Here is a 13,463-nt window from a genome sequence, read left to right as displayed (position 1 = left end):
AAATCTTAAGTGGTGACCATAGCGATTATTTGGTCTTGTGTATTAAATTGTTTTAGATTGCAGCTGCTTTGTGATGGTGACTAGTTTATCTTTAAAGGGAATTTCAAATAGTTAGATTTAAATCTACTGTGTGCCATGTCATGTTTCATACACAGTTTAGTCAGTGAAAGCACTTTTGTCTTGTCTTCATTTACTTTGTAGATAGACACTGTGGCTTTTACAGAAATGTAATTCAGTAGCTGTCGGGTAGATGTTTTCAGGTAATTAATTTGAATGAGGATATTTTCTGCATAAACAAGTAATTTTAACTTGTTTAGATTGAGTGTTATTCATTTGGTAGTGGTGTTAATCTATATTTTCTCTAGTAGAGGTTCAAAGGGCAGGATGAAGAGAAGCAGAGAGCAAAGGCCAGCCTAGTATCCTACCTCTATGTAGATGGAAGTAAGGGAGCTGCTGACCAATATATTTGCATAAGATTGTGCATATAGTACTTTGACTTTATCAGTTCATTCTCAGCATGCAATACCATTTTCGGACTTAAAAAGCGGTTTCCTTCCAAAATGGTCAAATGCCTTTTTCGGAATGAAAGCTATTCCACACACATTTTATTGCGTTCTTCTTCAGCTTGGTATATGTACTGGATCTTGAATCACTTTTTAAATTTTAGAATCTATTACATATACAGGGCGGAAATGGGAATATTGTTAATATTTGTTTATAAGACTCATGGCATTCTGAATTCAATAAATATATTTGTTCACAAAAAATAAATGAATAGTTTCAGAATAATTCCTTGTTCCTTAGCTACAAAGAGTAACATTCACTCACCCCATCCCATATTACATGCTGCCTTTAATCTGTCTCCTCACCCTATGGCCAGTCTATTGTCTCAAGCACCAAAAATCATGCTTAGTTGTTGACTTTGCCATAGCCTTTAAGATCAACCTTTCCACTTACTGCAACTTTGAAAATCATTGAGGCCCTTCAACCTATAGAAATACAAATTTGTACTGACTGGAGTGATCCATATTGTCAGAGCAGCTCCAAATCCAAGGGTAGGCAATAATTCACTATTCAAGGATCCAAGTTTTGCAGGGTGCTGCCCACTGGAAGGCCCACCTTAAAAATGTGTGGCACACTTAAAAGCAAAATTAAGAGAATTTTAAAAGGGGAACACAGGTGTAACAAGTAGGAGGAAAGTTCTTCAGTAATAGTGGTAGCATAAGAGAAAATCAGGCACTCATATCAGACCCATGTGTTCTATAATCATGCATTATGAGCATCAAATTAGAAGGGGGCTGGTGGCCGCCTTCTATTGCTAAGAGTGCACTGCAGCACTACAATTAATTTCCCTGGCAGACTTTGTCTTCTTGCTAGAGACAGCGCAGTACAAACGCCCAGGTGTACATATGAAATCAGCCAAACTATTAAGTATGTATCGGGTGGCTACAATAGATTAGATTTGTAATTGCATTTATAGCCGTGCCAGAAAAACTTTTATATACAACGAAACAGGTGCAGCGCCAAAATCGAAAACAATTTTATTAGCATTTTGTTTTACCACTGCCTGAGCCATGGAGTCTTGGGCAGGGCAGGACAATGGCAAGGAGGATGAGTGGTGGGCCCTTGTAAGTGCGCATGTCAGTTTGGCAAGCCATCTTAGACATGTGCACTTATATTTCTCCAACCCAGCTATGTTGCACAGCCAGGTTGGAGAAAAGCACAGGCTCCCTTTGCCTGAGCGAGCATCAGACCAGCCAATCCAGGTGCTTCTCTCATGCTACGTATAGCATGAAAGCAGTGTCTGGATTGAGTAAGGGGGCTGTGCTGTGACCAATGGGCTTCCAGGAGGACAGCTGGAGAGGAGCACTGAGGCTGCCGGCACAGTCAGGTACGTTTTTTAAATGTATTATTATTCCCCCAACCACCACCCACCACCTCCTCACCTGCGCCACCCCTCCACTTTAGATTGGCGGTGGCCGCCACTCACACTAAAACTGTGAATATGCTTACATACCGGAGTGATGTTGCAGTCTTTTGCACCATCCTCGACAGTAGTGCCAGTGTCTTCATCATCCTCTTCCTCCTCACTATCAGAATTTTCATGCTCCTCCTCCATTCCCCTTGACACCACAGCTGCTGCCACAGACACCAGGGCAACATAGAGATATGCGCCAAGATTGCCCGATACACTTCCGCACAGTGAGGCGTGAGCATCCCACTTCTTGGACAATAGGCTGTTCAGCTTCTTTTTAAAGCTGTCTGCGAAGGCGACTGAGGAACCCCTACATTTTTCAGCCATTTCACAAATCTGCTTGATTACAGATTTCTTTGCCTCTTTTGACAATTGGTTCTCCAGTAACAGCTTGTCACGCATATCCTCTGAAACCTAAGATAAAGATGAAAAGAAAGAGTGAGTGACACAGAGCAGGTGATAGAAATTAGACGACTATAAGCACCAGCAGAGCCAATATATCTGTCGTTGGCTGCTAGTCTTTTGGCCTTTTCAATGCCTATTTTGTGAAAAAAACCTTTACACTGAAATGGGCTGACCCACTGCTCCACACTCTATACTGTAGTGGGCAGAAGACAAATACGAATGCATTAACAACAGAACAATTGATGAAGAGGACTTTCAGAAAGCTCCTATATTAAAATATAATATACACATAAAGACTCTGGATGACCAAATGAGAACATAGATCATCGCATGACATTTGATGGGAATCCATTATTTACACAGATATATTCTCCGAGTCTCACTAACAATCACCCGTGTTCTGATTATTATTCACTGTTATATTCTTTATATATAGGCTAGATAGGAATTCTGTATCCTTGACTGATTTGTTAACAGTTGCGCCTGCTTTATAGTTTAGTACATTTGGCTTTTTGGACAAGACCCCCGGTTCTCTATAAGTGTTATGATTTGATGTTTGGGGATACGAACTAGGGCAGGTCTCAAAATATCCCTTGGACCCTATTTTCTTGGTGTTGTTATGGTAATATACACATATACAAACACACACGCATATACAATTTCAGCAAAATTAAAAGGTCTTGGCCAATGCAAGACATTAAAAATAAGGGCATAATTGAAGGAAAATTAGAGCAAGATAGAAAAATACATGACATAGTAATGGAGAATTGAATGAAAATATTTAAAGAAGCTAAGCTACAAATGAAAAGTATCAGGAAGGATAGTCTCTTTAACATATATTAGAAGACTGACTGTGAGAAATAAAGTAAGAGTAATATGTAATCAGAGGCGAAAGGTGAGAACTGAACTATAGGTTTATGAACAGGATATGCCAAGAGAAACTCACATTAAAAAGGCAAGCTTTAAAAAATGTTAGAGACACTTTCTTACCAAAAGAGAATCTATAAATCCAATCAAATTGAACCTCTGTAGCATGGAAGAGATATCGTTCGGATTGAGTATGAGACGCAGCTGTTGGAGAACAAACACAAGGGTTATTTTAGCACCAAATTCTGACATTTGTGAGAATAATGAACTGAATCATAATGCTTTGTTTAGATCTCAGATTTACTAAAGAACGAGGTACGTAATAGCCAGGTATCGTACCCTAATATCGTTGCCACAATATCGTCTGGTAGCGTCCCATGTTAATAATGAAAAATCTACACCCATTCTTTACGTCAGCCGATATTTCATTATACAATATTCTGACAAGCAACCACAGACTTCATTGTATTTCATCACATATGTCCCTTTCAGACACTGTGCGTTTACATTAAAGCATGCTGTAAAGCAATAATAGACAGTATTTTCAAAGTAAACCTCATCCAGTTCTTGCAAGTATTACTTGGAGCATGGGGGTTCACATAGTTTTCCAGATAAATGCTGAGGTCATTCAGAAAGCTTTGGACATTGGACATGGAGTCAGCAGGGCTAGAGATTGGATGGAAGGTGGCAGACTGAAATGCAGAGAGTGGGAAGTGGCAAGCGAGGAGCTCCATGGAGCAGAGTTTCATTTGCTTGCCTAGGGTGCCGGAACAAGAGGACTTATAGATGACAGCACGGTGTTTTACTTTCTAAGATGCGCAGTCCACACGTGGACCGAGGGAACAAGGATGGTTGTGGGGACAAACCAAGCTTCGGTGATGAAGAGCACAACAAGTTTGCATTAGCCAATGTTTGGAGCATGGAGTTCTGCGGTGCATGTAATGATGGGCATGAGTTTGAAAGTGTGTTCGCAGATAAGAGCATGTGTGTTTGTTGGATGTGATTGAGGTTGAGTCAGTATATTGTGAAGATGATTTTTAAGTGTGCCGTCACAGTTTGGGTGCGATTGTTGGGATGGGCAGTCTGTGGTGCAGGGTGAGACAAATGAATCTATCTTACGCTGTAGGTTGCAGAGGAAAAGGGGCTTCGAATGCAAGGCTCTTCCAGACCCTCACAAGCCTTGACAACCAATGCCTTTGACAGCATTTACTCTTAACAGGCCAGGCAGGCAACACACTTGTGTAACCTTTGCTGGGGAACACCCAGGCAGTGGGGCACATCGGGAAGCTGACTGAAGTAATGAGTTGGCAGAAAGTACTGTCCCTTCCTGAAGAGGTTGATGCTGGGAAATGAAGGATTACCACTTCCTGTAGAGGTGGATGCTGGGAAATGCAATTATGTCTCTCCCTGAGGATATGAATGATGAAAAATGAAGTTGTCTGTCTGGCTTCTTCTTTTAAATATAGTTTTGTCAGGATACCAATGATGACACTTCCTGTACAGGAGGATTCTGGGAAATGCAGTGATTACAATTCCTGTGGAGATGGATGATGGAGTAAAGACCACTTGTGTGACTGCTTTTAAGGTCTCGCCTGGTGACGCAGTGCGAAGCGCTGTCGCTAGCGAGATCTATTGTTGTCGACTTGCCTCTGAACGGGGACAGGACATGTGCATGCGCACGAAGGATTTCAATTGTGAACGCGTTCGTGAACGCGTACGCCGGCATTAGATTAACTTGCAGGAGAGGGGATGTGCACGTGTAGGGCTGGCGCCACGTTTTTTTCCCTAAATGAAATGAAATGAAATGAAAAAGAAACTTCTAGAGCGCACTGCGGCCAAGCGGCTTCCTGGCGCTAAGGAACACATCAGTATCTGCCAAAGAGCCCGGAGGAATTAGCCAGGGAAAGCCTGGAGAAAGAAGAAAGTTTTGAGAGCTTTACGAAAGTGTGAGAAGATAGGAATGGAGCGAATAGAAAGGGGGAGAGTATTCCAGATCTGGGGGGCCCGCACCGAGAAACGGGGGCCTCCGGTGCGGGATTTACGGAAGCGGGGGACGTGAAGAAGAGATAGAGAAGACGAGCGAAGAGAACGGCTGGGGGCGTGAGAGGAGATTAAGGAGTTGATAAAGAGAGGAGCGGAGCGGGCATGCGCCCGAAAGGCCAAGCAGGCAAGTTTGAACTGGGACCTGAAATGAACGGGGAGCCAGTGAAGGGTTTTTTAGGGCAGGAGTGATATGGGAAAACTTAGGAAGACGGAGAACAAGACGGGCCGCCTGGTTCTGGATGGCCTGGAGCCGGCGAGTTTCGTAGGCCGGAATGCCTACGTACAGGCCGTTTCCATAATCCAGGCGGGATGTAATGAGGGCGGTGATAATAACTTTGAGGGCATTAACAGAAAAAAAACGGGAGATTTTGCGAATGAGGCGGAGGGAAAGGAAACAGGAGGAGACAACGGAACTGATATGCGCATGCATAGAAAGATCATTACTGATCTTGATGCCCAAGGTCTGGACAGAGGGAACTGGGGAGGGGGGAGGACCAAAAGAGAGGGGCCAGTGGACAGAGGACCAGGGGTTGGAGGGGCCACCAGTGAGAACAAGCTCTGTCTTGTCGGGGTTGAGCTTCAAATGATTGAAGCTCATCCACTGGGAGATGAAGACAAGAGTAGAGCTGAGCTTAGGGAGAGAGTGAGTAGGGGAGGATAGGTCAAAGACGAGCTGGAGGTCGTCTGCGTAGTTGTACACCGAGACCCCCAGCTCAAGAAGGGAAGAAATGAGGGGGCGGATATAAAGATTAAAGAGAAGAGGGGAAAGAGAAGAGCCTTGGGGTACCCCACAAGTGACCGGGAGGGGGGGTGCAGAGAAATCAGAAAGGTGAACTGCCTGTGATCTGCCCCGAAGAAAGGACGCGATCCAGGAGAGGGCAGTGCCCTGGATGCCCGCTGCGCTGACACGGTCGAGAAGAATGGCATGGTCGACCGTATCAAACGCAGCGGACAGATCCAAGAGGACTAGGGCCTGGGGGAGATTACTATCGGCCTTCCCTTTCAGTTCATCCAGGACCGCAAGGACCACACTCTCAGTAGAGTGGCCCGGTCGAAAGCCAGCCTGGTGAGAGGCCAGGATGTTATTCTCCTCGATGTAATTGGAGAGGCAGGATGTCACATGGCTCTCAAGAATCTTCCCTAGATAGGGAAGAAGGGAGATCGGCCTAAAGTTCGATGGAAGGGAGGGGTCCAGGCCAGCTTTCTTCAGGATAGGAAGCACAATGGCAGTTTTAAAGGAAGAAGGGACAGAGCCCAGAGCCAAGCAAGAATTGAGAAGAGTTAGGGGAGGGGTAGGACAACTAGTGTATAGGGATCTGAGGATCCGTGCAGGTGCACAATCCGTCGGAGAGCCGGACTTGACCTTAACAAGAAGGTCGAGGAAGAGCTCAGGAGAGATGGGTTTAAAATGATCCAAAACAGAGGAAGAAAAGGAGGAAGGAACCGGCAAGTCAGGGTGGGGCACGATCGGGATGTTGGCCTTGATGGTGATTATTTTATTGATAAAATAATCATTCAAAGAATGACAAAAAGATTGAGAAGGAGCAGGGGAAAGGCCAGCACGGTCAGAGGTGGCAAGACTACGCACCAGTGAGAAAATCTCACGAGATTTATTGGCCGAGAGGGCTACGCGCTCCGTGAAATATTTGGATTTTGCCGCTAGGATGGCCAATTTATAGTTGTTAAGAAGAGCCTTGTAATTAAGGCGGAGAATGGGGCAATAGTTGCGGCGCCAGCGACGCTCAGAACGCCTAAGCTCTAATTTCAGGGATCTGAGGTCGTTGGAGAACCACTTGTGAGCATCATGAAGGCGGGCTGATCTGATCTTTTTGAGGGGAGCGGCCCGGTCGCAAGCCGAGGAGAGCCAGATGTTAATGGCATCCGCCTGATTCTCCACAGAGAGGTCGGTCAGGGTAGGAGCCGATGAGGACAGAGAGGAAGAAAGATCATTGAGATCGGTCCTGTTCCAACTCCGAGCCCAGATGTTTTTGGGCAGGAGGGCTTTCTCGGGTTGACCTAAGTAGATAGAAAAGGAGATCAAGAAATGATCTGACCAAACACAAGGGGAAATAGAAGTGACTGAGGGATTGCACCGTAAGGACCAGATCTGGTCGAGGATGTGACCACAGGTGTGGGTGGGGGCCGAGACGTGAGGTAGGAAATTGAGACAACGAAGGGTGGCAGAAAAGTCTTTGGAAGAGGTGTCCTCCCTCGGATCACCCGGCCAAAAATTGAAATCACCGAGCAGGAGTAACGAAGAGTTATTTACAGCCAGAGTGGCCAAGAGATCCTGCAGGGTAGACACAAAGGATGGCATGTTTTGAGGGGGGCGGTAGAGAAGGACCACCGTGAGGGGGACCGGGAGGTTAAGAGAGCGGGCCACCAGAAAATCAACACCAGGAATACAAGGCTGCGACAGGAGCTGGAATTGCAAAGAGCGGCGGACGATCATAGCCACTCCACCTCCAGTTTTTCCATCAGGGCGGTCAGCGCGGAGGGCATAATGAGTGCCTGGAAGAATGGCCAGAAGGTCGGGGAGTGAGTCAGAAGAGAGCCAAGTCTCAGTGAGGAAAAGGAAATCAGGGGAGTCAGTGTCCAAAAGGTTAAAGAGAGCAGTTTGGTGTTTTACAGCAGAGCGAGTATTGAGAAGAATAGCAGAGGCAGCAGGGAAACCGGGGGTAGCACGAGTGAGGGGGGGCGTGGAGGAAATTGAGGGAGGGGGGGTGGGCAAGGCAGGGCCAGGAAGGGGGGGGACAAAAATACCATGCGAAGATAAGTGTTTGACTACGGAAGGGGAGAGGGGGGTAGAAGCAGAGAGAGAAAAGAGTTGGGCAGGGGAGTATACCAGAGGAAGGGCAGAGTCTATGGCCCCTGGTCCCGGCCCGTCGCGGACGGGCGCAGACGGGCTTGCCTTAGGCGCGCCCGCTGCGCCCGTCCGCTGCGCGAACGGTGGAGACACATAATTTATGGGACAACTTGTGGGCGTGGCCAAGAAGTGGGCGTGGCCGGGGGAGCGTCCGCTGGAGGCGGCAGGCGGGAGCTAGTGAGGCCGCGGCAGCGATCACTCGACTGCGCGGGAAAGCAGGGTCGAGGGAGAGGTCCCTGGCCTGAAGGTGAGGAGGCTTAGTTAAAAAAGCGCGAGCTAGCGCTAGAATGGGTGAGTGCAAGGTTTAAAAAGTTAGGCTTTAGGCTAAAAACTCCCGCGGAAGGCAGGGGAGTGGTCCAGTAGGCGAGAGCTCGTTTGTCAGCTCCTAAATAGCTGCCCGAGTGGGCGTAGCCAAGAAGTGGGCGTGGCCGGGGGAGCGTCCGCTGGAGGCGGCAGGCGGGAACTAGTGAGGCCGCGGCAGTGATCACTCGACTGCGCGGGAAAGCAGGGTCGAGGGGGAGGTCCCTGGCCTGAAGGTGAGGAGGCTTAGTTAAAAAAGCGCGAGCTAGCGCTAGAATGGGTGAGTGCAAGGTTTAAAAAGTTAGGCTTTAGGCTAAAAACTCCCGCGGAAGGCAGGGGAGTGGTCCAGTAGGCGAGAGCTCGTTTGTCAGCTCCTAAATAGCTGCCCGAGTGGGCGTGGCCAAGAAGTGGGCGTGGCCGGGGGAGCGTCCGCTGGAGGCGGCAGGCGGGAGCTAGTGAGGCCGCGGCAGCGATCACTCGACTGCGCGGGAAAGCAGGGTCGAGGGAGAGGTCCCTGGCCTGAAGGTGAGGAGGCTTAGTTAAACAAGCACTGGCGTTGCCAATAGGTCTCGCAGTAGGAAAGTTGGAGCTATTACAATTGCAAATAACAATGCCTTTTATTTTTGTTTTCATTATAAAAACATAAAGGGCTTTGTCATTTACAAAACCAATAGCTCCAACTTTCCTACTGCGAGACCTATTGGCAACGCCAGTGCTTGTTCTAGCTGCCATTACCTCTTTTTGCTCCCCACCCCATCTCTATTTCACCCTCTCTGCCTCTCATCTCTCTATACCTATTTTGTTTCTACAGCTCAATTAAAGATGCAAATCCAGGCACTGTGTGCATACGTCCTCTTTTGATATTATGCCCTTGTCATGTAAGTAGCCAAAAAGCTACTCTTACCGTGTGTTTCCTACAATGGGAGGAACATGACTGTTAGACACAGAAGTCCGCGTGAAAGATTGTTGCAAGACAATTTTTTTTAGATCAAGCAGGAAAAGAAATGCCACGTGTTCAAGCTTTCTTTTCGCACTATGTGGCTGGGACTCCAAATAGGGGCCCCTAATATATATATGGCTGGGGACTTAAAAAGTCCTTTAGGTACTACTGTTTAATAAAAAGGATCAATATGTATTTTGAAAATTGTCGGTTTGGGAGGGGCGTCAAGGTGACGCAATTGAGACCCAGTCAAGGAGTACTTTTGCTCTTTTGATGTGAATGACCCAATGACCTAAAAACTGCTCAAAATCTCCCCTCCCCCCAAAAAAAATGTATCTAACTTTCGAAAGTTACCTAATATTACTTGCGCTTGCTGTTTAAATGAAGAGTTAATATGTATTTCAATGTTTACCATTTTAGAACAGAAAACTGAATAAAATATTGGCTGTTTTTTTTAACGTGTTCAGGAGGACTTTCTCGAACCCACGACGCTGAATCAAAATTGATGTAAACAGGTAAAATGATTTTTCAACTCACTACTCAGTGAACCACGTCATTGCTAAATTATTTAATTAATTTGCTTTATGTCTGCAATAGTCTTGTGGAGAAATAGCGTCACGCGCCTGTTTCCTAGAGTTTACATTCGGCGCTGAGTACAAGTGTGTCAGCAGCGCGCGCCACGTGAAGTGCTCGCGCGCTCTTCAGCCCGTTAAACGCACTCACCTGATACAGAGCAGAGGCTCGCCAGGGCTCACGTGCATTCTTGCTTGGGCGATACACGAGCGTTCGAGCACTGGATTCAGTGTAGGCGTCGGGTGCAGTGCATACAGAAGGGACGGTTTAAGGCCTCTTCAGTGTTGTGAGCAATGGACACAGTGGGTGCAGTGCGTGAAGCGGATGCTGTGTGTATGCAGCGGGTGCAGTGCCTGTCATGAGGGCAGGGTAGTCAGCTGGTGCGGTGCCTGTCGTAGGTGCTGTGTCGGCAAAACGTGGTGTGCAGCCCAGGGTACAGCTATGGCGTGAGTAATGAGAGCAGAGTGTTTTAGCATCTTCAGAGGGTGCGTGTGGCCAGGCAGTGCCAGTACGGGGTACAGTATAGGGAGCGTCCACCCAGTGAAACAAGTCACCCGGTGTTAGTGTTTGGGTAATTGCCTGTCTAAGGGGCAGGCCTGATAAATAAACACGCCGTTGTCCAGAGTCGCCTGCAACATATCAAAAGCCCAGAGTGCGCTGACAGTCTGTGAATGTAAGAACAAACAAGCAAGCGTGGGGACTGACGACAACTGGTTGGCGGTGTGTCTATGATGAGAATTAGCATCGAGCTTGCGAGGTCACACGGCGGGCAGGGGAGGGGGCGGAGCGGGGAGAGCGAGAGCGGCATGTGGGTGTGAAGAAGCCGGGCCTTTGAAGTGAAGCTAAGCTTCACTTCAAAGGTGTCGGAGGAATGCGGGCGGCTGTGCACGCGCTTTTAAGCTCAATGCACATGCGCATTGAGCTTAAAAGTCACGGGCACTGCAAGGAATCGCCACGATTCCTTGCTTGTTAGTTAAAGCGTGGTTAGGCCGCAATAGGCTCGCAAGCTCGATGCGCATGCGCATCGACAGGCGAGACCTAAAAAGCGCGAGCTAGCGCTAGAATGGGTGAGTGCAAGGTTTAAAAAGTTAGGCTTTAGGCTAAAAACTCCCGCGGAAGGCAGGGGAGTGGTCCAGTAGGCGAGAGCTCGTTTGTCAGCTCCTAAATAGCTGCCCGAGTGGGCGTGGCCAAGAAGTGGGCGTGGCCGGGGGAGCGTCCGCTGGAGGCGGCAGGCGGGAACTAGTGAGGCCGCGGCAGTGATCACTCGACTGCGCGGGAAAGCAGGGTCGAGGGGGAGGTCCCTGGCCTGAAGGTGAGGAGGCTTAGTTAAAAAAGCGCGAGCTTCCATGTCAATTGCAAGCAAACCTAAAAACAAACAGACTACAAGGCACCTTCAATACATCGGCTGTTCTTTATAATGTTTTGCAAAGTTTTTCAAAGCAACTCAAGATTACGATTTGCGTTTTTTTTCCTAAAGGCTTCCATGTCAATTGCAAGCATTTTTAGGTCTCGGGAGGACTCGGACCCGCCTTTATTAGGTTTTGCCTCGCCAAAAAGATGCGCTCTGCGCATCTTTTTCGCGCAGGCGAAAACCTGATGAGAATTGTAGTGTGCTTTGGGTCGGCCCTCCTCATTCATTGGCTGGCTCCGTAAATGGAGCCTTGCCATTGGACGAGGGGCCTGTCCGTCAATGCCGGACCAGACACGGGGGCGTTCCCGACATTCTTTGGCTTTTGCCGACGTCACGCGACGCCGGGAACGCCCCCGATTCTGTTCCGGCATTGCCGGCACCTCCCTTGCTCTACTGTCATCACCACAACACTGCGCCCATTTTATCCCAAGCTAAACACTCGGAGAGGCGCAGTGACCGGGTCTTTGAAGGCCGCTCTCCCAATGAAAACAAGTTTTCTCTCCGAGTCAGCACGAGCAGGAAGACGAGCAGCGCGCCTCCCAGCTGGCCTCTCGCATCAGCATCCAGAGCTGCCCTGCGCGGTGTGTAGCTTCAGTGGAGCTTCAGAGTGGAGCTTCAGAGTGGAGCTTCAGAGTGGAGCTTCAGAGTGGAGCTTCAGAGTGGAGCTTCAGAGTGCAGAGTGGAGCTTCAGAGTGGAGCTTCAGAGTGGAGCTTCAGAGTGGAGCTTCAGAGTGGAGCTTCAGAGTGGAGCTTCAGAGTGCAGCTTCAGAGTGCAGAGTGGAGCTTCAGAGTGCAGATTCAGAGTGGAGCTTCAGAGTGCAGAGTGGAGCTTCAGAGTGCAGATTCAGAGTGGAGCTTCAGAGTGCAGAGTGGAGCTTCAGAGTGGAGCTTCAGAGTGCAGAGTGGAGCTTCAGAGTGCAGAGTGGAGCTTCAGAGTGGAGCTTCAGAGTGCAGAGTGGAGCTTCAGAGTGCAGAGTGGAGCTTCAGAGTGGAGCTTCAGAGTGCAGAGTGGAGCTTCAGAGTGGAGCTTCAGAGTGGAGCTTCAGAGTGGAGCTTCAGAGTGGAGCTTCAGAGTGGAGCTTCAGAGTGCAGAGTGGAGCTTCAGAGTGCAGAGTGGAGCTTCAGAGTGGAGCTTCAGAGTGCAGAGTGGAGCTTCAGAGTGCAGAGTGGAGCTTCAGAGTGCAGATTCAGAGTGGAGCTTCAGAGTGCAGAGTGGAGCTTCAGAGTGCAGAGTGGAGCTTCAGAGTGCAGATTCAGAGTGGAGCTTCAGAGTGCAGAGTGGAGCTTCAGAGTGGAGCCTCAGAGTGCAGAGTGGAGCTTCAGAGTGGAGCTTCAGAGTGGAGCTTCAGAGTGGAGCTTCAGAGTGGAGCTTCAGAGTGGAGCCTCAGAGTGCAGAGTGGAGCTTCAGAGTGGAGCTTCAGAGTGGAGCTTCAGAGTGGAGCTTCAGAGTGGAGCTTCAGAGTGGAGCTTCAGAGTGGAGCTTCAGAGTGGAGAGTGGAGCTTCAGAGTGGAGCTTCAGAGTGGAGAGTGGAGCTTCAGAGTGGAGCTTCAGAGTGGAGCTTCAGAGTGGAGAGTGGAGCTTCAGAGTGGAGCTTCAGAGTGGAGAGTGGAGCTTCAGAGTGGAGCTTCAGAGTGGAGCTTCAGAGTGGAGCTTCAGAGTGGAGCTTCAGAGTGGAGCTTCAGAGTGGAGCTTCAGAGTGCAGCTTCAGAGTGGAGCTTCAGAGTGCAGAGTGGAGCTTCAGAGTGCAGAGTGGAGCTTCAGAGTGGAGCTTCAGAGTGCAGAGTGGAGCTTCAGAGTGCAGAGTGGAGCTTCAGAGTGGAGCTTCAGAGTGCAGAGTGGAGCTTCAGAGTGCAGAGTGGAGCTTCAGAGTGGAGCTTCAGAGTGCAGAGTGGAGCTTCAGAGTGGAGCTTCAGAGTGGAGCTTCAGAGTGGAGCTTCAGAGTGGAGCTTCAGAGTGGAGCTTCAGAGTGGAGCTTCAGAGTGCAGAGTGGAGCTTCAGAGTGGAGCTTCAGAGTGCAGAGTGGAGCTTCAGAGTGCAGAGTGGAGCTTCAGAGTGCAGAGTGGAGCTTCAGAGTGGAGCTTC

At 48.7% G+C, this 13,463-nt stretch overlaps 1 protein-coding gene across 2 annotated transcripts in view; it reads right to left on the bottom strand.

Moving 5' to 3' along the window:
* The window catches only part of LOC144799499 (uncharacterized), a 154,524-nt gene that overhangs the window by 17,430 nt on the left and 123,631 nt on the right, over positions 1-13,463 (bottom strand). For both annotated transcript variants that reach the window (XM_078670849.1, XM_078670850.1), the window contains exons 4-5: positions 3,371-3,451; positions 2,018-2,389 (exon numbers count right to left, since the gene is read on the bottom strand). In XM_078670849.1, coding sequence (XP_078526975.1) covers positions 2,018-2,389; positions 3,371-3,451 — 453 coding nt within the window. The remainder of the gene's footprint in view (positions 1-2,017; positions 2,390-3,370; positions 3,452-13,463) is intronic.

The sequence above is a fragment of the Lissotriton helveticus genome, chromosome 12 (genome assembly GCF_964261635.1).
Source record: "Lissotriton helveticus chromosome 12, aLisHel1.1, whole genome shotgun sequence".
Taxonomy (NCBI): Eukaryota; Metazoa; Chordata; class Amphibia; order Caudata; family Salamandridae; genus Lissotriton; species Lissotriton helveticus.
Note: the sequence above shows the minus strand (reverse complement) of the source record. Positions and strands in the feature narration are given on the sequence as shown.